Genomic DNA, 25797 nt, shown 5'->3' on the forward strand with positions numbered 1-25797 from the left:
TAGGGTTGCATTAGCAGAGCAATAAATCTAGGAGTAAAGTAGGCCTATACTAACTCCCTTTTCTTTTCTACTTGTGTGTTTAAAGCTCCAGGAAAAACATGAGTAGCTGGAAATGTTTATTTATTTATTTCTTAAATGTGGGAATGGCAAACCTTTGTGAAATGTATACTTGCAAATATTTTAACAAAATGCAAAGCTCCTAATATCATTGCTATTTAAATGGCTAAATGCTTTATGTACCAACCTGGAATCAAATGACCTTGCTAGACAAATTACTAATGTAAGAGGCCATTTAAGTATAGAATATTTATATTAATGGAGAATTAATTAACAACTGGCAGTGCTCAGGCAATACAGTTGGAGCCGTTATCAGTTCCAGGATATTAGAGAGACAAGGTGGATGATATTATCTCCCAAAGTCATGGAGGCAATGAATGAATAACAGCAACCATCTTAAATTTAAACAAGCCTGAAAGAGGTATGTTTTTCCCAATTTCATGGAAATAGGAAGGAAAAATGGCACGTAGATGGAGGGGCAGCCAGGCCACATTTCAGTGAGTGACATTGCTACCTGGAGCATAGGGTCAAATGTGGCTCCGCTTACCATTTGGCCAGCTGGACAGAAGAGGTTATAACTCCCAGCAGCAGCAGTTGTTGCACTGTGAGTATCAGAGAGGGGAAACTCGCCCACCAAGGGCAACCGAGGGGAGAGGAGTAGGGACCAGAATGGGGTCCCTGCCAGGGTGGGATGAGGGATGGGACAGGGACAGAAATTTCCCTCCCCCAACCCGCAGGAAATATCTCAATTGGCATCACTATCTGAGGAACCTCCACAAGACGTTATTATGGATTGGTGAGAGAAATTACCTAAGGAATTAGATTTAAAAACTTGCAATGATTTTATTGGAATACTGAAATGCAATTGTAACTTAAAATATTAACTTTCTCTTGTTAATCACCAGGTGGTTAGAGCATGTATTCCTAAAGAGGGGACAGGGACTAAACAGAGAAACAGCTAGACTTAATATTCTTAATGTTGGTTATCTTGCCTGTCTAAAGACCGCTCCTTAAATGGCTTCTTCTAAGTTACTGATTTAAATATTTTCTTCAATCACATAGGATTTAGTTAAGATTGCTTACATTGCCCATCTATAAATTGGCTGTTATTAATAATAAACAACAGGATTCACCTGTCCTAAAACAAAATTATCTTGCCCATTTATAAACCTTCTTATTTATCTCAGGAATCAGGATATATGAAGATTGGATCCAGGACAATTTTGGGAAATAGGACTTTGGTCTCAGCTTGCCAAGAGAAAAAGTGCCCCACAAAAGGCAGGGCCCACTCTCTGAGGTGTAATCTCTGCTAAAAGCTCCCCATGGAAGAGTCGTACAGAAGAGATTGTAACTGAAGTAACCAGTTTATCATTTGTGTCATTTTGCTTAATGTTTTATTTTCATTTCTTTAATAATAATATAGCCATTAATTAATTGTGATTATTTTTCTTAGTCTTAATCACAGTATCCCCTAAGTTATGTGAAAAAAAACTATGATAAAAATAGTGAGAATCACACCCCTGAATTGGCAGTAAGGGAAACAATTAGTAAGAAATGGCCCATCCATTTCTTGTTTCTGAGGACTAAATATTTTTTAAATAAAATTACTTGGCACCCAACAATAGAAAATTACCTCTCTCTACCCCACATGTTGATGGCCAGTTTCACTTCCTGTCTCAAGTGTTAGCATGAGACCACCACTCTTACACACTTCCATGGGGGGCGGTTTACGTACATGTTCATTTCCAGAGTTTGTAAGAGTGTGTTTAACAGTTACTGCAGCAGCAAAACTGAAAAAGCACAGATTTGCCTAGCAAAGAGAGGGAAAAGTAAATGCATAATTTGTACTGTTGCTTTTATGCCCTGTCAAAGAAACCCTTCTAAATATCAGTAAGGGGATGGGGAAAAAATCCCTGTAAACATTTTTAAAGGTTTTGTTTGGGTGTTTTAACTTTCGGGGCATACAGTTTAAAGGGCACTATCAGAAACCTGAAGTTTAAAAAAACCCACTACTTTTGTAATCAAGTTGATAGTACCTCTTTAATGTTTTTGCATAGTCCCACATGTAATAACCTTGCGACCCCGTGAGGGGTCCTGCCCCCCAGTTTGAGAACTCCTGATTTAGAATGAGTTCACTGTGAAGAGTGGCATCTGCATCTCAATACTGCATGCAGAAAGCCAAATTAGACAATTAGACAATATACAACAATCAAAATAGCAATGCAAATATTCTAATGGGCCAGACCATGTTTGCATTATTCTTGTGGACAAACTACAGAAATATGTACCCTATGCACAGGGCCAATACAAGGACTATGCATCACTTAAGTCTCATTTTCAGAGCTTAAGTGGTGCACAACCCTTATGGTGGGCCCACTGTATAGGGGTGAATTTTACCTAAAGAGATGATAAATCCAATCAGGCAGATACCAGCTGAGTGCCTCCTGAAAAGGTGCTGGGTGCCCTAAATATCCATCGACTTCTAATTGAGGGTGCTAAGCAGCTCTAAGGAGGTAATGAGCACTTCACAAGATCAGGCTTAATACAATTGAGTGATATGAGTGTAATTCAGTCTCAATAATGGAATAGAACAGTCCTGTCATACGAAAAATGAAAACTACTTCAGATCTGACAGTCCTAGAAAGTTTCTGCTTCTGTGCTAGTTATTTGTTTATCTACACTGTAAAATCTCTTAGGTAACGATCGAAATATATATCTAGTCTTCACTAACCCAAGGTTAACTAGATGAGAAGATGACAGATGCCCTACATACTGATTAAAATAGCCTTTGTCTCTGGTCCTGCAGTGACTAGTTTGCATCACAGCTCACTAATTCGGGTACTAATTTGGGACTATTGAATTTAGGATTGCTTAGATATCTGTGGAACTTCCAAGTTTATGAAGAAAATTATATCAATCTACAGTAGTTTTTAAAGCATTTGAGTTACTGCAATTATTGCAATAGTCTATATTTGTCATACCCTATTACAATTTTAGTATGGCTCAGATAATATAGTGATGAGGCCATACAAATACCCAGGTAGACAGACCATGATAGTATTGTAGATGATTATCTACATTTGAAAAAATAATCATGCAAAAGACCAATTCAAGCTGTTGCTTATTGTATGGTGAATATGGCATTGAACGAGACATGAAAATGTCATTAAGGTAATTGAGCAGATTTCACTTGCAGGAGAATCTTTTGCATTGTTTTTCTAATAATACCATAAGGTAGATCACAAAATCCAAAACCAATAAAAATCATGATGATTACAATCCTTTATTTGTAAGGACGTGTTTCTTTTGTCTGGATTGAACTTCTCAAGCATCCTTGGCCAGTGAATAAACAATGTATTGACAGTGCCTAAAACTTTGTATGAATTGCAAATCAGAGTAGTCTGTGTACAAAATACAGTATATTAGGGTGAACAGATGCATAACAGTTTCAGTCTTGAGGGCTAGCTGTGCATACAACAATTTAACAACACTTGGAAATTTTTCATACTGTAATATTATTAGGGCTGCCTGGAAAAAAATAATTCTATTTGGTGAAAAATGTCAAAGTTTTGGGATTTGGTTTCATTCAGCATCAGGATGGAACTGAGACCTTTCGAAGTTTTTTGCAAAAATCTAGAGAGAGTTTTCGGCAAATCAGCATTTTCTGATGAAAACACATCTCATCAAAAATTCCCAATCAGTTTCAAATATATAAAGATAAAAGAGAACAAAATCTAATATGTATTGGCATACACTAAGACTGCCACAATGTCTCACATCAGCCAAGACAGACTATAAGGATCCGGCTGCCCTGGGCAAAACAGAAAGCCTCCGCCCGCTATTACTCCAATATTTTTCTCCATGACGTGACTATCTGTTCTGTTCATAGGATACAGCTGGCCTCAATATAAATTAGTCCTTAAGATTGTAAGATGCTGAAAGCGTGGATATTTCCCTCCAATATTTTAACTGCTGCCAATGATCTATACATTGCCATATAAATAATTAATAATTAACAATACTACCACCAATAGATAAGCACGTGAAACTAGATGCAAAAGTGAACAAAAGACCATTACAGCTGTCGCCCTTCTGGGTTTGGTGACATTTGAAATCCCAGATTCTTTTGTGTGGAAGAAAGAAAGAAAAAGAAAAAGACATGATTAATGAATAGAGGAAGGAAATGGAGGCTGAAGACTGGAATCAAATCATTTCCATATTTTTGGAAACCCCCATTCAAAAGATAGGTGCCACTTCGGGGCGCTAATTGTATTTCCATCCTGCAGCATCCTTTCCTGGGAGTACTCGAGCATATTAAACTTCCACCTCAGATGGTCATACATACCATGTGTGATACCTCTGTCACACAGCAGGTGGCAAATCCAAGACTGAAGCTCAAAGCCAGCCATTTTGCCCTACAGGCAGGCAGAGCCTGGTTTCCAGGCACAAAGAATAACTTGCTGCAGTACACAATATTCTGGCTGACATCCATCACTTGCTAAGAAAGGTTATCATTACTAGACGTTAAGTAATTGCTGTGCACAGGCTCCTGCAATGATCTCTTACCTCCCTGGGGCCAGTACCAATTGTCTCATAACGCAAGGCCAAAAAGCATATATATCCTGTTGTGGAAAGCGTGGATTCCACCAGCCAACAGACACTGATACTAGCACAAGACACAAACTACACACACCATGCACGCAGAGATAAATCAGTAATGGAACAAAAATCCCAAATGACATAAAACTTAACCCCCATTAGTGGGGAACAGGAGGAGTAACTATATACGGATTACCAAAAAACACACAACCAGATATGCCATAAACATCTCTCGCACATTTCCATTCTCAGTTAAGTTGATAAATACATGGATATTGGGTTTACTTCTATGAGCTTATATTCTAATTTACCTCTCTTCTGATGCTTACAATGGTAGCTTAAGTACATCCTCATACAAAAAACCCCACCACCTGAACACACACACTCACACTGATGCCATAGTAACATATATAGAAAACACAAATTAGATTGTGTACTCAGGTCAATGACAGCAATACAAAATATGTACATAGTGATCGTTCACCTTCTAGGAAATTATTTTCTGCTCCCTACAAATCATCTCACAGCAGCCAAACACCTCTCGCTACAGGCACATCCATAACGACATAATTAACTAGCGGATCAAGCCAGCAGCAAATGAAACATGAGAGAAATACAGCTCAGCTGAAGACAAACAAACAGCACAGATTCTACTATTGGGGCACCAGCCCAGTGAGAAACATACATTTACCTTCATTCCAATTCTTTACAACATTGAAAGCTGTTTATCATCTGGGAGAGCTATTGTGTTAAGTAGATCCATGCAAAGCAGCTGTTCCAGTGTCCCACAATGTGCAGGGTACAATTACATAGTCCAATACAGAGATCTCCAAAGCAGCAGCAGTAGGACCTCACTGGAATAGCCACAACACAGCACTGAGGGGCACTTTCAGAACACCTTCAGGGCTCAATCCTTCACAGTGCAAAGTACCCTCACCTCCTACTGAAGTCAATGGGAATGGAAGGTGCCCAGCACTTTGCAGGATTAAGCCCCTAATTAATAATCTGATGCAACTAGGGCAAATTGCAGTGTCCCACCCTAAAACTTTGACCTAGAATCACCACTGCCAAGCACACAATCTGAAAGCAAACAAAAACAATGCTCCCAGAGAGCAATGAATCAAAGAAACACTACTAGGCTTCCCTACTGCAAGAACACAGTAAGATAACTAGATCTTTTGGCAGTAATAGGGTCTGTTTATCAATGGGATCCCAATCTTCCTTTGGTCTCCTGCAAAGGCACGTGTCATCAGCAAGACTAAAAGCCAACAAATCAAATTTTTTATTACTGCATGTGTACCGATAAAAGGAAGAACTGGCAGATATTGCAGAAGGAATTGAGAGAAAATTTGTTAGGGCTCACAACCAAATCTTTCCGCGCTTACTCAGACACAACTCCCACTAACACCCTTGGGAGTTTTGAGTAATAAGTACAGGATGGTGCCTCAGAGAGGGCAACTGTCTGTGAAATGGATTCCCATGATGAACAAAACCAATGTGTTAAATACCGGTACATTAAAAACCAATACATGAAAGTAAATTTTCTTCAACCTCTTTAAGGGACAGTCGATTTACAAACACCTTCCAAGCCTTCTGTGACTTACTCTTACCTCTGTGATGTTTTCTTGTATTTTCTCCTGCAGGAAAAACATAAATAAAAGTGAGATAAGGAGGCCAGGCCTTTGAAAAAACCGCAGAAAGAATGGACCAGTACTGCCAAATCAGAAGCATTCAAGTATCAGAAGCTAAGGCACAGTAATCTCTGCAATGGGGAAGCTCCAAATCTAATAACCCTTTTTCTTACCAGTGTTGGTCTGCTGAAACAAATCTTATACAGCTGTGATTTCAATGAGAGATAAGGGCCCAGTTCTGCTTACACTGATGTCAATGGTGGTTTGGGTTTTTTGCCATTAACTTCAGTTGAAGCAGGCATGGCGTGTGTGAGTGTGAATGCCCCCGTTCATCTTGATGCTTTTTGTGAGACTGGCCCAGAATAACGAAGTAAAAAGGTATTATTTAAAACTAAAAAACATAAAAATCAGAAAATGCATGGACACATGGAATGTAATGCCATTTTATTTTTAATTGAAGGCATGGACCCTTTACCGTGGTTGCCAAATGGTAAACCCTCTACTATCTTTAGATAGTACAAATGTGGTACAACAATCTCTGTCCCATACTCAGATGTTTTCAGACAATGAGCAATATTGGACTAATTTAACTTCTGGATATTTAGTTTTAAACGTTTGAAAATATTTAGTTAAGGCTTTCTTGTGTGAAAATTCATTTGTTAGAATCCTCACACACAAGAGTAGAACAACAAAACATTCACAAACAGTAGCATCAAGACTTTATGGATTATTGTCTACTACTGACATTCACAAAACCGTGACATACAAAGAGAAAAGTTCAAAGTCACGTGGTATTATCTAGCACTATTTAATTAGAGGTGGCAGAGAATGCAAAATTTCTGTTTCATGGAAGATTTTGAGATTCCAAAACTTGTTTTCATTCCAATTCAGAACAGAAACCCAAAGTTTCAAAATTTTCTGTGAAAGAAACTTTCTTTAAAAATTCATTTCAGATCAACTGAAACATTTAATTTATTTTAAGACAATTTAAAATTCTAAATGAAAAGTCATTTAAAAAGGAAAAAATCAAAATAGTTTGTTCAGAAAATGTTGAAACAGCCTGTTTTAACACTATCAGAACTTCCCCTCCTCTTTTTACTTCATGACAAAATTTAGAGAAAATTACATGATTTCACAAAGTATTTTGATTTCAACTGCATTTTCCAACCAAAAACTGTTCCTTCAAAGTTTTCCAGCCAGCTCTAATTTTAATTTCTCTAACAGAGGTGGACCTACATTATGGTGGTGTTTGCATTTGACTCACATTTCACTCTTCTAATCACTTGTAGATTTCTATCATCAAAAAAGATTCACAAAGCAGTCTTTTCATCTGAGATCAGTATATTGCACTAGAACAGTGGTTTTCAACCTGTGGTCCACGGACCCCTGGGGGTCGCAGACTATGTCTAAGATTTCCAAAGGGATCTGCACGTCCATTAGACATTTTTTCAGGGTCCACAAATGAAAAGAGGTTGAAAACCACTGCACTAGAAAACCTTGCAGTATCATAGGCAACAGTGTTAGGAAAGGGAAGGTTGCCTGATTTTCAAAGAGCATTATTCTTTATTGGTGTTTTAATTTCCACACCTGCACTCCCATTACAGTCACTTTACATATGCAAACCATGTTACTTATTTTGTTTATAGACATATAATTTGCATGGTATGGTTGAAAACAATGTAGTTAAAGGAACAGCTGTTTACAGGCTCAGTATCAATAATGCATGCATGCCTGTGCTTTAAAAAAAAAAAAAAAACTGTGTGCCACCAACAGCTGCAGCCATATAGCAATAAATTTACGGTATGCCTGCATTTCCATCCAGTGTTACAAAAACAAAGTCTGTTGCTGCTGATCATCAAAGCTGCTAGGGGAAAGAATTGACACTTTAAAGCTAAGTTTTCAAAAACAGCCTCTAATATGCAATCACAAATAAGAGCATTTAGACATCTACCTGTTTGCACTTCTCTCCCACCCAAGATCAGGTAGTTAGGACACACGGTAGCACAAGTCATAAATTAGAGGCTGATTTAAGACTCCTCTGAAAACATTGCCAGAATCCACTATTGACTAGAATCATCAATATTCATATGAGCTTACACACTGAAAGACTACCTTGAGTTAGCAAGCAGAAATGGTCAGGAATGAACAACAGCTCCCTCTGCAGTTGTCTTGTTTGCCTACATGTAGGGAAGGGTGGGATGGGCTACCAAATTAATCTCATTACAGGAGATATCTGATCTGAAAGGAGAATGTTGGAACTAAATTAAATTTACTCCTGGGGAGATTCTGTGCCAAAAAAATAAAAATTCTGCAAAATTCTGCAAATTTTATTTGTCAAAATAATGCAATATAATCACACCAGTTTCAATTGTTTTGGTAAGTTATTTAAACTATAATACAGAAAAAAGTCACAATAACTATTCAGCATTTCCTTAACACATGAAAGTTAATTAATTAATATATGGAGATATACCTATCTCCTAGAACTGGAAGGGACCCTGAAAAGTCATTAAGTCCAGCCCCCTGCCTTCACTAGCAGGACCAAGTACTGATTTTTGCCCCAGATCCCTAAGTGGCCCCCTCAAGGATTGAACTCACAACCCTGGGTTTAGCAGGCCATTGCTCAAACCACTGAGCTATCCCTCCCCCTTAAGTGACAAACACTTGGTAACTAATACCCTGCATTCCAGTTATAATCCTAGATTTTCATTTAAATTACATTACAGAACACCAAAACAGGGAAGAAGAAAAAAGAAGAATGTCATTTTAAATTGCTCAGACTTTCACACATGAAAGTCATACAGTTTTGCTAATCATTGTCCTGGACCTGGCTAGGTACTTTGGGAAGTGTTTGGTTCTGATTGTCCTGACTTTTTATTGACTGCTTGGTAGATGTTTTATTTGCCCTCAAAGTCATTTTTTTTAAATGGGTAAGTAAAATAAATCCTGAGCTGTACTCTAACCCCATTGTGCCACTTTCGCACAGGAAAAAAGTGAGAAAGCACATAGATCTTCCTAGCTGATTCCCTTACTGTCATTTATAAGGGTTTACATCACTCTGGCAATGTACAGGTCTTAAAACTTTTACAGGTTTTATGGTCCATGGGGAATTGACTGATTATGGGAACAGCTAACTAAGAATAGGAACATTAACAATGTTACTAGGCAGCCAGGCTGCTACATTTCTGCCTCAGAGAATGAGCTCAATTAACTAGCAGGCAGGCTGCTACATTTCTGCCTTGGGGACAGAGCCTTTCTTGTGCATAATAAAAAGACCTACCCCAATCCCTGCCCAGCAAGCCCCAGTAGCAAGTGAGAGGGACAGAGTCTCTCTTGCTTGTTGGACAGCCCCGCCCCCTGATGGTAATCAACATCTCCCCCGCAGGCATGCACACCCAGTCCCCCTCGCCTCCGCAGTGATTTGTGTCTCTGAGGCTACTACAGGCATGCTGGAATTGACACGCTGCCTGGGATGCCGGGGAAGAAACCCATGTCCCCCCGCAAATTTCTTTTGCGTTTTTCTGCACGGGGGAGCACAGAAATATGCAGAACATATGAATTCTGTGCCCCCACAGGGGTGCAGAATTCTATCCAGAGTATAAATTGTGGGATTGGAGTAACCCTTGTAACAGATAGCTGTTCAGTGGAAACTCACAAGAACCTCCCTTTCTACAAACAAAGGTAACCAGAATGATAGCAGGCTAGTAAAGGCCATCATGACTAAGATTATGTCACGATTATTTTTAGTGAAAGTCATGGGCAATAAACAACAATTCACGGAAGCCGTGACCTGTCTGTGACTTTTGCTGCTGAGGCTCCATGGTTTCCCTCGCCACAGTGGTGGCTGAGAGCTGTGGGTTCCCCCTATTCCTGTGGCAGCTGGAAGCTGCAGAGAGGGGCCCCTATGCCCATGGTGGCTGGGAGGTGCAGGGGAGGGGTCCCCCTACCCCACGCGAAGCTGTTGCCCGTCGCTTGGACCCTGAGGAAGGCCCCTCAGGAGTCTGTCACCTGTCACTGGGTCCTTGCAGGGGGCCCCCTGTTGCCTGTTGCTGGAACCCTGACAGGGCCCCACTGGCTGCCAACTCCAAAGTTCTGCAGCCCCAGGGGCTGAAGAAGAGAATGTCAGGGAGGTCTCTGGAAGTCACAGATTCTGTGACTTCCATGACCTCTGTGACATAAACGTAGCCTTAGTCATGACTGATGCTGCATTCATTCTTGTTAGAAATCCAGTACTGATGGCCTATGACAGGGTTCAGGGGCTCTGCCAGATCTGGGATAATAAGGAGTTGACTCAAATTCAGCTTTCCTTTTCCTAACCCTAACCCCAAGTTTTATTAATGTAAATCCATCTATTGTGGAATGCATTACTCCCATAAACTGCTCTTAACTTACGTTAAAGAACATATTAAGAGAAACTGGTAATTTTTTTTCTCATACTGAATGAAATTAAGACTCAGATTCAGTGGGCCCTCTATTGCTTTTATTTAAACCTGAGTAAGTCAGGAATAACTCCGCCAAAGTCAATGTTGTTACAGAAGCCTCACAGCAGTGCAAGGGCAGATTCAGTTACAATAAATGAAGCTGCCAATGGAAAAGGGCGATTCATCTGCAAAAAGATTATATCAGAGCAGAACAAAATGGGGGATGGCTACAATAAAGCCCCTGAAGCAAATGAAATAAAATCAATGTATCAACCGAGCCAATTGCTTCACCATCCATATCTCTGAACAGATAAGGCAAATTTCATACCAAGGTAACGCAGAAGCAAAATGAAAGGCTCTGTACAGACCTTTGCAGAATGAAGTCCAAGGACAGAACAGGCATTTTGGATGATTTACCCTCTCATAAGTGATTGTTTTTTATTATTCCAAATCATAGTTTAGGCACATTGCTAGTATTCCTACATTGCCACTGTCCATCCTGTATCTGTCCTGCAGATAAAGAAACTTCAGTATCCAGCTATGGCAATCCAGCACCTTTTCATGGATATATTATGTCACCTGTATAACTCTCCCCATATAGGTATGTAATAAAACAAACATACCTGTTGCTGGCTTGTACATCTCATCAAGCATTATTGATCAGCAGGGTCCTACAGTGTGTTATATTAAGACCATACAAAGTGTTTCAGGTTTGGACCAGAATCAAAATCCATGACTACCTAAACTGTATTGAATAGTATCTCAATGGCAATGAGACTGTGTAAGAACCCTAACATCCACAGAACGTTCATTTTAAGGGTGTGCTGCAGGCATAGCTGAAAGAAAGTTTTGTAAACAAACAAATCTGTCTGGTCAAGTCTCACACTGGTGGTTACAAAGGCTATCACGTATAGCCTCTCTCTCAGCAGAGAACTTCACGAAGTTCACCAAGAAAGTTTCTCCGGTACTGTTCTGAAGTTCTGATACTAGTAGACAAATTTTAATCATAGCAGTGTTTATTTGTTGGGATCCTAGATTACCAAAACATTCTTCCTGAAGATAAAAACATGAATTATTTTCAGCATGAATAACCAGTACTGCCTACTGTAATGTACTGTCATGTTGAAATGTGTCTCATCACTTTGCTCCCTTGTGATTGGCCTAATTGGTGTGTAAGTCCTAACACTGCTGTAGTTAATGACAGTGTTCCTTTAGCTCATGTTTTTGGGGCCTGTGCTTTGGGAACACAAAGTCTGCAGTTCTATTCCCTCTTGATGACCGTGAAGGCCTATGCAGCCACATTCATTACACTACCTACCTATTGTCTCCTGAGTCTAACTTTTCTGTAGGTGATGTTACATTAACCAATCCTGCAGGACTGTAATATATACCTGTAAACAATTGTATCCTTATTATGCCCATCCTTGAAGAGTATTTAAGTTTTAGTTTTAATACACCTCTACCTCGATATAACGCTGTCCTCGGGAGCCAAAAAATCTTACCGCGTTATAGGTGAAACCGCGTTATATTGAACTTGCTTTGATCCACCGGAGTGCACAGCCCCGCCCCCCCGGAGCACTGCTTTACCGCGTTATATCCGAATTCGTGTTATGTCGGGTCCTGTTATATCGAGATAGCAGTGTATAAATTTAGTGATGGTGAAAGGAGCTGGAAAATAGCTCTGCAGACTCGGGGCCGCTCCAAGCGACAAAGAAAAAAAAGAAAAAGAAAGAAAGAAAGAAAGACAGACAGACCCGACTGGGCTGCCGCCGAAGTGCCGCCAAAGAGGAAGAGAGGGAGTGAAGGACCTGCCGCCGAAGACCTGACATGCCGCCCCAATAATGGACGGAGTGCCGCTCCTTTCTATTGGCCGCCCCAGGCACCTGCTTCCTTCGCTGGTGCCTGGAGCCGGCCCTGTGCAGACTGAAAATCCCCATTAGCAGAAAAGTTATAGCACAGATGGTGGCAATACACCACCATACTAGTTGTCAATGTAGCTCAACTCTTGCATGGAAAAAACAATTCTGGAATTGTGATACTGCTCAGTCTCCCTGTACATACATTAGTTGACCTTTATTGAGACTACCAGTAAAGATTCCAAATAGTAATTCTCTTTTAGTAACAGGAAAAAAATGTAAATATAAAAGACAGATTCCTCTAAGTGATAAATGGATCAATATTTGTAGTGGTAATAGTGACTTGATTAGGTAGAATTAAAGATGTACTGGAGATAAAATAATATTCCCTGACTGTGGTTCACAAAGAGATACCGAGCATTGCTACTTAATCAGTGCTACTTTTTTTCTCCTTCTCTCACTAATATCCACAGTTTGCTTTGCTCCTCTCTCTTCCATTCCAGAGATGGCTGTATTTCAGTGGTGCTTTGGAATCCTTTGAATGAAAGACACTATATAAATGTAACTTAATTATGAATTCTTTCTTTTCTTTCATAAATCAAGTAAAACTGTGTTTAAAAAGTCAGAGCAAGATCAGGATCTACTAGTCTATGTGCATTTTGAAAGAATACAGACCATCAGCTACCCACTAAAGCTGGGGGGCTTCCTAGAGAAAACATATATAGTAGTAGGAAAGCTTCCTTTAATAAACCTCTGGTAACCCAGCAGTTAGGACTTGAGCAGTAACTCAAGGAAGGCCAAAAAAACATTGGGCAAAATCTTTGTCCTTTTCCTGTGACTTTCTTTAAAAAATAAATAATCCATTCCAGGGTCAACAGGATTGTCTTGTTCTCTCACTCACCATTACCAGGTCACAATGCAACTCACTCAAATTTGATGGAGTGGCAACTGGGCCAAACCTGAGTGGTGCTGCGAGTGCCAGGTCACAGTACCCAGAAGGGAAACAGGAGCCGTAAGAGCTGCCACTACAGGGTGAGTTTGTTGTTTTAATTGTTTTTCCATTTTATTTTGTGTTATCTCACATTTGCAAAAACCACAGGGCTCTACCTATCGCCATAAGTGGGTGGAGCTGAGCACATGCCCCTCTGGTCAGCATCTCATTGGCTAATTTAGGCAGCTTCTGCCTAGCATGCTGGCTTTTCAGGACTGTGGTCTAAGATACCTAATTCAGACTTTGTGAATCACAGTGAGTTTTTAGACACCTAAAAGTTAGGCACTGTGACCATCAGTGTCTCAACACCTAACTGCTTTTGTGCATCTAAGCCCACATGCTGGCAACACACAAGGAGTGTGTTTATCTTAAATAACCACATTTCCATGTGTTAGCCCACTAGGAGAAGTAGTTAAATTGACTGAGTGGGGGGAAGAGTAAGGCTAAGTAGCTTTGCTAACTATGTAGGTGTTTTTTTCCCCCAAAACCACACAACTCAGAATCTTAGTTAGCTAAACGAATTGCTCCTTCACTCCTACACAGTTTCTAAAGAATAATCTGAATCACTTAGGTGAAGTTTCACTCTGAACAGTGACTCCAAAGTTGGCATTGTGGCATTCCATATTTACTGAATCTCAATGATTGATTAAATAAACTAAGCAAATTTGCAGTTAATAGGATGCTTTTCTCCAACTGTGAGCCCCACAAGTCAAGCAATTTTATTTCCTGCTCATGTATCATTACCAGTAATAAAAATCTTGTAGCCCCAGTCCTGCGCTCAGTTACACCTGTGCAGCCTCAGTTTGCAGTGTAAGTGAGGTTAAAATTGGGCACTTGGCAAATTGCACCTTTGATAATAATTTGGATAATGATGCATGAGCCAGAAAATAATCCAACTCGTTATCTTCTCTCCACTAGGCCGGTTTTGGATTGCTAGCAAGTGAGGAAGTCAGTGAAAACTTATTTTTGTCACGAGAGTCAACAGATCTGGCTCTGAATACACAGAAGGAGTGGACCTGTTGTTTAAGAAGGTACCTTTTTACAAAGCCAATTTTCCAGCAGAAACACAACCTTCCAATGTCTGTTTTCTGCATGGAAATCATTTAAATAGGTTATTTCATGGGTCAGAGTGCTCCTTTTCATTTTTTATGTTTAAAAGTGCCTTAATTAACACATTTAAGATATCAGTGGGAGCTTAATCACCCATTAACATAGATACCCAATAATATCTGTCTTTATATTAGAGTCCTATCATGTTCTCAGCTCAGGCAAAACACAGCCATTCATCATTGCCTCTCTGTATAGGCTCATCTGAACAGATCATTCAGCAACAGTGAGAGACAAAGAGGTGCTGCTATATTATAAATCCCACCCCATAATATGAAAGACTTTGTTGGATCTGTGCTTTTCTGCACTGCCAGAACTGGGCTCCTAGTGTTACAATAGGTCCTATGATCAGGTTGTTATAAATAGGTTTAATATTTTAACAAGCTGAAATTGAGAAGAGCAATTTATGTCTGGCAAAATAGATTGGTGAGAGTCAGGGACCATCACCACTTCCAGCTACTTCCAATGATGTGTTACTTAAATATATTGTAAACTAGAGTTGGGTTAAAATTTTTGGATGAATAGTTTATTCACCAAAAAATGCAGTTTTGGTCAAACAGAAACTATTCTCAAGTTTGATGGCAATTTGATGAATGTGTTTAGCCAAAAAAAGAATCAGGCTAGAGTCACAAAACAGTGGTAAGGGAACAGCCCCCTTTATAACGTTTAGGCAATGGTTAGGGGATTCATCCATGTAAGAAACCCAGATTCAATCCCACCCTCTGCCAGATGTGAAGCAGGGATTTGAACTTGGATCTCCCACAAGACTGTCCAACCAACTGCCCATAGATCCTCTGAAATACTGAAAACAAAGGGGGAAAAGAGTAAGAAAGAGGAAGGCCGTTGGGCCAAATATAATCCAGGTGTAACTCCAATTAAATTAAGGGAGTTAACACATATGCTAGAGATGGTTGTAGCCCTGAAAGTGAAGAGGGGGCACTGTCAATGCAATACACATTTTCATTAGTTATCACTACATATTGCTCAGAAGTAGTAAAAGCAGAAGAAACTTGTGAAGAGAAGAATGGAAGGTGGATAAAATATATACATATAGTTATTTTAAAAAGGGGGTTTTAACATATTTGTTTAAAATTTACATTTGTCTATCTCTTGACATAGATGGCTGCATACTCACTACAAACCAATAGGATTATTTAAATAAACTGAAATCTCCCCTCCCAATCATTTCAATATGCTGAATCAATTACATATCAATTCAAGTGCCATCACAGCAGAATTAATTATGTATATACATCAAAGTACAACAGCCTATATTAATAAAAATGCATAAATCAAATTGAAAAATGAAATCTCATAACCTGGACTATAATTTGACCACCAGCATTGAAATTTCAGCTTAATGCCTCTAGGAGCACTGAACCTATTTTAACAATCCACCTGAGACCACCAAATTTTCCAAGAACAAGCTATCTTCGTCCATGTGACATCTTGCTCAGATCACGCAGAATTGTGAGCCACTGTGTTACTGCCTCAACAACAGTGAGGTTTGCTGCTGCTAACCTATACGTCTGCGCACCAAGCACACCAGCTTGTCTGCCTTTCCAACAAACTCTTCATGACTCTGCCAGTCCAAACCTTGCCTTGTAGGGAACAATCAGTGCACCCCAATTCCTGAGTTCCCTAGGAGATGTCTTTCTGCAGTGTTCAGTCCCTTTCCCTTGAGACACTCACAGAAGTTTTTAAGTTTGCTTCCTCCAAAGAGACAAAGCACACGACAGCTGAAGACCTACACTTTACTTCAATATAGCAGCACTGAGTTGGCTGTGTAATAAAACAAGAATAAGTTTATTAACAAAGAACATAAGTTTAAGTGATTTCAAGTAAGAGCGAAAGAGATTTGCTTTCTAGTGACTGAAACTTAACTTCAGCAAGTTACAATCTTTGTCTGAGCAGTTTTCTCACCTACAGTCAGTTCCCAGAGATTTCAACCCCCTTGGCAGAAGAAACCACCTCTCTCAGATTTTGAGATCTCTGGCCTCTTTTCTCCCTCAGGCGATGGATACCAAAATGGCTTTCTGTTTCTCTTTATAATTCCCAGTGTCCACTGTCTGTTTCAAGAGCCAGGAATGCTTCCCAGGGGTATAGTCTCCATCCCCCTTCATGATCATTAAGTGGACATCTCCCCCACTTGCTAGTTTGATGACTATCTTCTGTGTAAATGTGCTTCCATTATTTCTGGTCTCGCCTTGCTCAGTTTACACTGGAGACACAGTTAAGCAGATGAACCAACATTCTTTTACACAGGACAGGCTGGGCTTATGCACTGCTTGCCAAACACCTTTTAAGAACATATTTCCAGCACACATCTCTAGTTCTACACACACCACCCGTACATACACCACGCAATACTATTAATGACCGGCATGTTACCGGCGTGCATATACCTCACATGACATGTTTTAGATACAGACTATGACAACAGTGAGTTTGGGGAAATGAGCAAGTCAGACCTAATTTGAGTTATGGTATGGTATGCCCTCTGCCAGTTGGCACTGAGAGGCTCCCTGGGTCACAATTTGCCATCTATTTTAATTCATTGATTGAAACAGGACTAGCTTTCATGTTTTTTTCCACTCTCAAGTCAATAATACAATACCTTTATTGTGTAGAGTATCTTCCATACAGGCTGTATACCAGAATTCTCTGTTGGGTTAAACAATACAGCCAGAGATAAGTGACAGCAGAGGGAGAGTGAAATTAAGAGGTAGGTGAAGGAAATAAGGTAAGATATCAGCTGCAATTTGAAATGAGATGTAGGTCAGCTAAAACAGGTATGTGTCGAGTTTTAAAAACAAGAGGCATTTTGAATTGGATCTCATACTGAATGGTGGCCTAATGAAGTTGTATGGGGACAAGTTTCTCACTAGATGAGAGAATGCAGAGGACAATGTTCTGCACTCAGTGAAGCCGGGGGGGTTGGGATGTGGGCTGGCAATAGAGATGGGATGTGCAACCGTCATGGTGAGCATGAGGATCTATAAGAAAAATGTAGGACCAAGGATGACACTAAAGTTTTATACATTGGAAACCCGTGGGAGATCTATCAAGAATGAAGATGAAATTTGTGCTCAGTTTCTCAAATAGTTCAAATTAAGAAAATATTCTCACTACATCAGCAGAAAACAAAAGCATGTCTATCAAATCAACAAACTGCATCTCACTTAGCTGACCAGTAACGTCCACTGATTTAGTTGTTCAGTTTTCTTTACAACTTTTAAAAACATGCACTTTTGGAATAGTTCAACTTCAGCCCCAAAACGGATAGTGGCTGGCATTGCAGAATGATTAATAGTTGCCCATTTTGCAGCTGTGTCTACCTTTTTAGAACTTTTTGCAATAGTAGAGGTGTTAATTGTGGTGTAATGATCAACTATCCACTTGGATATTCTGAATATAATCAGTTTACCCAAATTCTACCTGTAGTATCATTGGAGTCTATGGAGTTACACCACAGATGATTCTGACCCACTCTGTATTGTTATGATAACAAGCAATCAGAATTCACTTTAAGAAAAAAAAAATCTATATGGTTAAAATCAGTGACTAACTGTAACTTATCCATTATTAACTAACTAGATATTATATTTCTATCATACCTGTTTGAGCCATATCTTATTTATTTAGAATTTTTAAATCAAAAATATTGTGGTGTGCAGGGCATTCAACTACAGTTCCGCATGCAAATAGGTCCAGTTATGCTCCCCTTGGTGTCTGAGGAAGTTTTGCTATTTATTTAAATGAGAGCAGAATTAGACCCTATGAGCCTGATTCAAAGCCCCTTTCATGTAAAGACTCCCATGAACTTCAGTGAGATTTGGGTCAGCCCCACAGTGACTAAACTACACTCATTACTAGCGCTGGTCAAAGGTCTTTTTTCCAAACATTTTTGTGTATTTTTTTTTTTTTAAAAAAATCCAGTTTTTCAATGAAAACTGAAAATCACACAAAAATAGAGTTTTTCCACCTTTCAGAAATGAATAAAATGTTCAATTTTTTAATAAAAACCTCCTGCAAATTTAAAAAAAAAAATTTTTTTTAAAGAACTGAGTGGGATGACAATGGAAGCTGTGGGTGCTTATGACTTCTAAAAACCTGGCCCAAATTTTGTAGATTCTGTGTAGATCAGGACTCTAAGAACTCTGCCTGCGTTCAGTTATGCTTAACATTTTGTTATAACAACAGCTGCCTGCATGGGCCGAATCTTGAAGTCCTTATTCTGTTTTCACTCAGTTTTCAAGCAGTCCTTACATAGGCAAATTTCCATTTAAATTAGTGTGGATTTATCTGAAAAAGAAGTAAGTAAAACCTAGGCAAAATAGAGTTATTTCGTTAGGATTTGGCCCTTTGAAAATAATATGGTCTATTGATCCTTACCTATGTTGGTATAAAAATTTTATTAAGATGATGTTAAAAAAAAAGTGAACAGAGTTTGAGCATAGAAGATTCTGGTTATCAGGGAATAACGTACAGATTATCGAGGGTGCAAAGTTTGGTTTAAGATCAGGTGGCATAAGGAATACATAATCTGCAATATCCCCGATTGGGGGTAAAAGATTGATGGGTCAAAGTACAGGCATTGAGATATGAGGGTATGAAGTTCATAGAGTGGCTATGTTCGGGTGTGGAGTATAATGAGTGGATATGATGATGAGGATGGATTGACCCTCATTTGGTGAGATTTAATGTTCAGGGAGTTTATGGTTCCAGTTCATATGATCCAATGGAGAAGGTCACTTGGTTAAGCAAATATTCTCTCATATACTGGAGACAAAAAGGATGAAAGAAAGGTATGTTTATACAGTACACATATGTACGTACTATGTATGTGTACAAACACACTGAAAGGAACCTACCTTTTAAGGAAATAAAGGCCAACAGTATGAAAAGTATGGAACAGAACTTAGTTTTAAAGAAGTAGTTCCCTATATGTTTTATTCATTTGGAGGTGGGGGGGAGATAACATTTTACCATAGTGTGTGATCCTTTGCACGATTCCTGTTTGAAAACATACTTTTTTATCTGATCAAATGCTTCTTAGGAACTGGCTATTGGCTACACTTGTGGAACATTTGGCACCAAATAAGAGATGACCCTCAAAATACAGGATGGGTGGTACCCTTTCACGCATACTCTGCAACCTCTCCCATTGAAACAGACTATTAAACTTTTTGTGGAATGAGCATGGGGGTGGGGGCTACATTTCCCTGGCATTCTGTGTACATCCTGATAGATGTGTTGCACGTTGTGTTCACATGGCAACACAGAGAGTGAGGTTGATTCCTTGCTATTACAAGGTTTTAAATAACGGGACCATATACACAATCTTTCCTGTTCGTTGTTTTTTGTTGTATCCTGTTTACTTTCCTACTAAAAGAACTGTTATGAAAACACGTCATATCGACAAGCAATGTAAGAAGGAATAGTCTTGCTGAAAATGAGATGAAAAGAATCTTTGTGGAACAAACAATGACAACACGTATGTATCATGTATGTTCAAAGCAAACAAATCATGCTTTGCTGGAATCTTGTTCCAGCCAGTAGGGCTACAATGTTAACATACTTTAATTAAATGAAAGGGTATGGATTACATTTTTCAATCAAAGCCACTATGTGACATTAGCACTTTGAAAATCCCATGGAGGCAAACAGGCAGCTGTCCAGTTTTGTTTCAGTCAGGGTGGCTTGGTGATTAGTTACAGAATGCAAGATGTTGGCAGGGAAAGAGTCATCATTCATAACCTGGATTAAATATCAAGACATGAAACATGGATTGGAATTACATCAACCCAGTCCAGCACTGTATGCAAAGTCACAAAACAAATCTGCATCTTGCCCTAAGCTCTAGTAAATCTATCAGACTGTCGCTTGTTATTGTTTCCCCCCCACACACCCATCCCCACCGCCACCACCCGCACTGTCTGCTACTAGACAGCTGGTATGACGCAGAATTTTAAATCTCATGTTTGTGCCAGCCCCTCCTCTGACTCTGGGTTACAGGCTGAAACACTCGGATTATTGTTCAACACGCCTAAAGCTGGGGTGAAAAAATTGCTGTACAAAGATGCAGTGTTCCCTTTCCAAAACAAGGCTAACGTCTCAAAAACCCCTGCTCAGGGCATTTACTAACAGCTACAAATACATTATCCAACGCTTTCAGTGACGTTACTCTGTGCAGTGAGGAGCTTTCTGGTGCTGCTCTGGCAGTGCTTCTAATTAACAAACCAAATATTAAATATCCTGCTCGTGAAAAGACAACACACACATTTCTCATAAACAGTGTTTACTCTCCTTGTGTGTTCACAACCATTTTGCGTATGTAGAAGAACCATGAGACTGTACGCAAGCAGGATGCAGAGGACTGGGCCTTTAAGACACCCAGCAGTGGGCCTCTTACAGAGGAAAAGAAGCTCCTGAAGCTTCACTAATGTTTCTGACCTCACCAATTACACACACCTATGGCTTGTTAACATAGACACTGTCTGTCAATGTGTCTTCACCATTAAAAGCATTGAAACATAAGAACACAAGAATGGCCATACTGGGTCAGACCAAAGGTCCATCCAGTCCAGTATCCTGTCTTCCAACAGTGGCCAATGGCAAGGGTCCCAGAGGGAGTGAACCTAACAGGTAATGATCAAGTGATCTCTCTACTGCCATCCATCTCCACCCTCTGACAAACAGAGGCTAGGGACACCATTCCTTATCCATCCTGCCTAATAGCCATTAATGGACTTAACCTCCATGAATTTATCTAGTTCTCTTTTAAACCCTGTTATAGTCCTAGCCTTCACAACCTCCTCAGGCAAGGAGTTCCACAGGTTGACTGTGCGTTGTGTGAAGAATAACTTCCTTTTATTTGTTTTAAACCTGCTGCCCATTAATTTCATTTGGTGGCCCCTAGTCCTTATATTATGGGAACAAGTAAATAATTTTTCCTTATTTACTTTCTCCACATCACTCATGATTTTATATACCTCTATCATATCCCCCCCTTAGTCTCCTCCTTTCCAAGCTGAAAAGTGCTAGCCTCTTTAATCTCTCCTCATATGGGACCCATTCCAAACCCCTAATCATTTTAGTTGCCCTTCTCTGAACTTTTTCTAATGCCAGTATAACTTTTTTGAGATGAGGCGACCACATCTGTACGCAGTATTCAAGATGTGGGCGTACCATGGATTTATATAAGGGCAATAAGATATTCTCTGTCTTATTCTCTATCCCTTTTTAAATGATTCCTAACATCCTGTTTGCTTTTTTGATTGCCGCTGCACACTGCGTGGACATCTTCAGAGAACTATCCACGATGACCCCAAGATCTCTTTCCTGATTAGTTGTAGCTAAATAAGCCCCCATCATATTGTATGTATAGTTGGGGTTATTTTTTCCAATGTGCATTACTTTACATTTATGCACATTACATTTCATTTGCCATTTTGTTGCCCAATCACTTAGGTTTGTAAGATCTTTTTGAAGTTCTTCACAGTCTGCTTTGGTCTTAACTATCTTGAGCAGTTTAGTATCATCTGCAAACTTTGCCACCTCACTGTTTAACTCTTTCTCCAGATCATTTATGAATAAGTTGAATAGGATTGGTCCTAGGATTGACCCTTGGGGAACATCACTAGTTACCCCTCTCCATTCTGAAAATTTACCATTTATTCCTACCCTTTGTTCCCTGTCTTTTAACCAGTTCTCAATCCATGAAAGGATCTTCCCTCTTCTCCCATGACAACTTAATTTACATAAGAGCCTTTGGTGAGGGACCTTGTCAAAGGCTTTCTGGAAATCTAAGTACACTACGTCCACTGGATCCCCCAAGTCCACATGTTTGTTGACCACTTCAAAGAACTCTAATAGATTAGTAAGACATGATTTCCCTTTACAGAAACCATGTTGACTTTTGCCCAACAATTTATGTTCTTTTATGTGTCTGACAATTTTATTCTTTACTATTGTTTCAACTAATTTGGCCAGTATTGACGTTAAACTTACCGGTCTGTAATTGCCGGAATCACCTCTAGAGCCCTTTTTAAATATTGGCGTTACATTAGTTATCTTCCAGTCATTGGGTACAGAAGCCGATTTAAAGGACAGGTTACAAACCATAGTTAATAGTTCCGCAATTTCACATATGAGTTCTTTCAGAACTCTTGGGTGAATGCCATCTAGTCCCGGTGACTTGTTACTGCTAAGTTTATCAATTAATTCCAAAACCTCCTAGTGACACTTCAATCTGTGACAATTCCTCAGATTTGTCACCTACAAAGGACAGCTCAGGTCTGGGAATCTCCCTAACATCCTCAGCCGTGAAGACTGAAGCAAAGAATTAATTTGGTTTCTCCACAATGACTTTATCATCTTTATATAAAACTATAATACAATTATATTATATATCATGTCTTCCCTCACAGAACAATAGGGTAAATTCTGCCCTCTTCTCATTGGGTGCGGAGGGATGACCCTCCTAGAATAGTACAGAAATAGTTCCAGTGAGGAGGGGAAGAGGGCAAAATTAAGGAGACCAGATAGGAGCTGCACTGCACATCTCCATGCTCCTGCATTGTATGTTTCGGGCTCAGTATGGCTCCCCATACACTGTCATCTAGCAGTTGAGAATCCTACTACATAGGTGGAGAGATTAGGGAGAGTGGAGGGGAATGATGTAGAAGGAAAGAAAAAGAGAAGGATGAATGAGTGCAGGAAAAAAAGCCTTCCAACAAGCATGCTGAGGACTGTCACAATCAGGGGCGGCTCCAGGCACCAGCGCAGCAAACGCATGCCTGGGGCGGCAATCTGCGGGGGGCGGTATGCTGGTCGCCGTGAGGGCAGCAGTCAGGCTGCCTTCAGTGGCATGCCTGCAGGAGGTCCTCCGCTCCCGCGGCTTCGGCGGCAATTCGGCGGCGGGTACGCCAAAGGCACGGGACCAGCAGATCACCTGCAGAAACGCTCCCAAAGGCCGCCTGTCTGCCCTGCTTGGGGTGGCAAAAAACATAGAGCCGCCCCTGGTGACAATACTGTCATTTAGGGTGTGTTAAGAGCTATCACTAACTGTTCTACAACCACTTGCATACAAGAGCTCTGAAAATAACTGATTTTTGGTTCAGTCACTGAACCGAGAAATTGTGAAGGGGAATCATTTTGGACTGACCCCAATAAATTTTATTTGAATTTTCTGATAAACTGAAAGTTAAAAAAAAAAAAAAAAGACCAACTTTTTCAGAATTTGGGGGTTTTATCTTGCTGTTTTTGACAAACAATTTGGCAAATTCACCATGAACTCACAAAATGTTTCAGTCAACCCAAATCTGCATTTTTTAGTGAAAAAAAAGTTTCATCCAAAATTTTTTAGCCTACCTCTATTAGATACCACAGTGCTAGGTGCTTTCAAAAACTTAAGCTAGAAAGAGAAATACTTAGATGGTGCCATGTTAGGGGCTAGGGCTGTGAAAGCTACTCTAGTCTTTAGTTCTGCTGCTGTGCCGTGGCCTTTAAGGGAGGATTCAAATTCCACAGCACCCAGCTGGGACTTGTGGTCCTAAGTCTCTGAAGCACTTTTGGAAATCCTACCCCGTGTGTGTAAATATGCTGTGTATATCATACACTTTTATTTATCGTATGCTTAAAGTTAAACAAACCTGAGAAATGTTTAGATAGGGTGATAAGGGAAAACAAGCAGGAATGGCTACACTTCTATTTTGCTTTTCTTACAATAATCTTCAATCTCCCTCTTCATCCTCGTCTGTGAATGTCTGCTCTGCTGTATGTGATCTCGAGATTCCTTCTCCCCCAACTTAGTCTCCTTTCACTTTTCAAACCGATCCAAGAAATCTGAATTCTCTGGGCCATGCTGCGTTCAGCCCGAGTGCAGACGGGAGTGTAGAGGAAAGGCTGCCTCATTTGTTCCCCTGTGCAGGAAGGACCAGCAAGAACTGCAGTCTGTTCTCACCAGAAACCCAGGACCACTCCCTGTTAGTGAACCCTATGGACAAGTCACCCCAGAGGGGGTAAAGGAGGAGGTAGGATCTGACCGCTCTTGCACCACCCATCTAAATTGGTCAGCCTGGCAGGAGAGTTTATGCTGTTCCCTATGCTCTGCCTGCTACTCTACCAGACATGTTCCTCCCACTCTGGTGGGGTCCACTGCAAACCAGCGCTATGGCTAAAGCCCACAATACAGCCTTAGCCATTCAAATTTAAGTCAAGAATTTGTGCCATAGACTTGTGCCAAGCAGAGCCCTCGGATAGATGCCAGGCAGCTCTCTAACTCTAATGGGAGTTTTATGCATATATAGTGTCTGGCCCCATGACAAATCACTTTACTACTGATGTGATGCCACAGACGTAGCAATATCCATTCGTGGTGTCAATTAATAACAACATAACACAGCAATATAGGAAAAACGTGACGCACACCACATTTTAGGTCTATACACACACACACCCCTTAATAAACCCATTCTTTGCTCTGCCTTTCTCTCTGAGAGGGAGTGTGACAAACTCTAACATGGGTCCACTAGCGATGGGGTACAAGGATCTCCTCCCCCTGCATGCCAGGGCCTGCATTCATGAGTACACAGGGACTTCACCCACCCAGGACCACACATCATCCCAGAGAAAGAGGAGAGGGGGTAGGATGCACCGGCCTGCTTGGGAAGAGCTCCCCCTGAGGAGGTGCACCACCTAACTGCCCCTTATCTGGGCCAATGGCTGAATTCCAGAGTTTGCCAGGAGCAAGTTAAAAAGGCAGTAACAAGCAACCTGCAGTGCTCGATAATTCTCTGAGAGCCACAACTTGGATTTTCTGCATTCTGGGTGAAATCCTGGCCACACTGAAGTCCATGGGAGGTTTGTCATTGGATTTCACCCTCTCTCTCCTTCACAGCTTTAATTTTGCTTAAATCCAAAGACACATTCCAAATGAATCCACTTCTCATGCATACATTTTGCTTTTATGATTGCAAAAGACTAGTGGGCACGTGTCTGCTGAGGCCAGGAGTAGAGTGGGCACAGAGACTTGCTTTCAGTAACCCCAGGATGAATCTTTCAGAGTTGAAGCACATCTGCAGGACATCATGGGGGAAATTTTCCACTGCCATTGGCCATGCTTTTTTCGG

At 40.3% G+C, this 25797-nt stretch overlaps 1 protein-coding gene across 2 annotated transcripts in view; it reads right to left on the bottom strand.

Moving 5' to 3' along the window:
• LOC112104949 (calcium/calmodulin-dependent 3',5'-cyclic nucleotide phosphodiesterase 1C) overlaps window positions 1–25797 on the bottom strand; it is a 429477-nt gene that overhangs the window by 237461 nt on the left and 166219 nt on the right. Inside the window, exon 2 of one of the 2 annotated variants that reach the window (XM_024197558.2) lies at window positions 6267–6293. The exons of the other annotated variant lie outside the window; for it this stretch is intronic. Within the exon in view, the coding sequence (XP_024053326.1) occupies window positions 6267–6293 (27 nt within the window). The remainder of the gene's footprint in view (window positions 1–6266; window positions 6294–25797) is intronic. 2 annotated transcript variants of the gene reach the window in all.

The sequence above is a fragment of the Terrapene carolina genome, unplaced genomic scaffold (assembly GCF_002925995.2).
Source record: "Terrapene carolina triunguis isolate 2854851 unplaced genomic scaffold, T_m_triunguis-2.0 Scaffold33715, whole genome shotgun sequence".
Classification (NCBI taxonomy): Eukaryota; Metazoa; Chordata; order Testudines; family Emydidae; genus Terrapene; species Terrapene triunguis.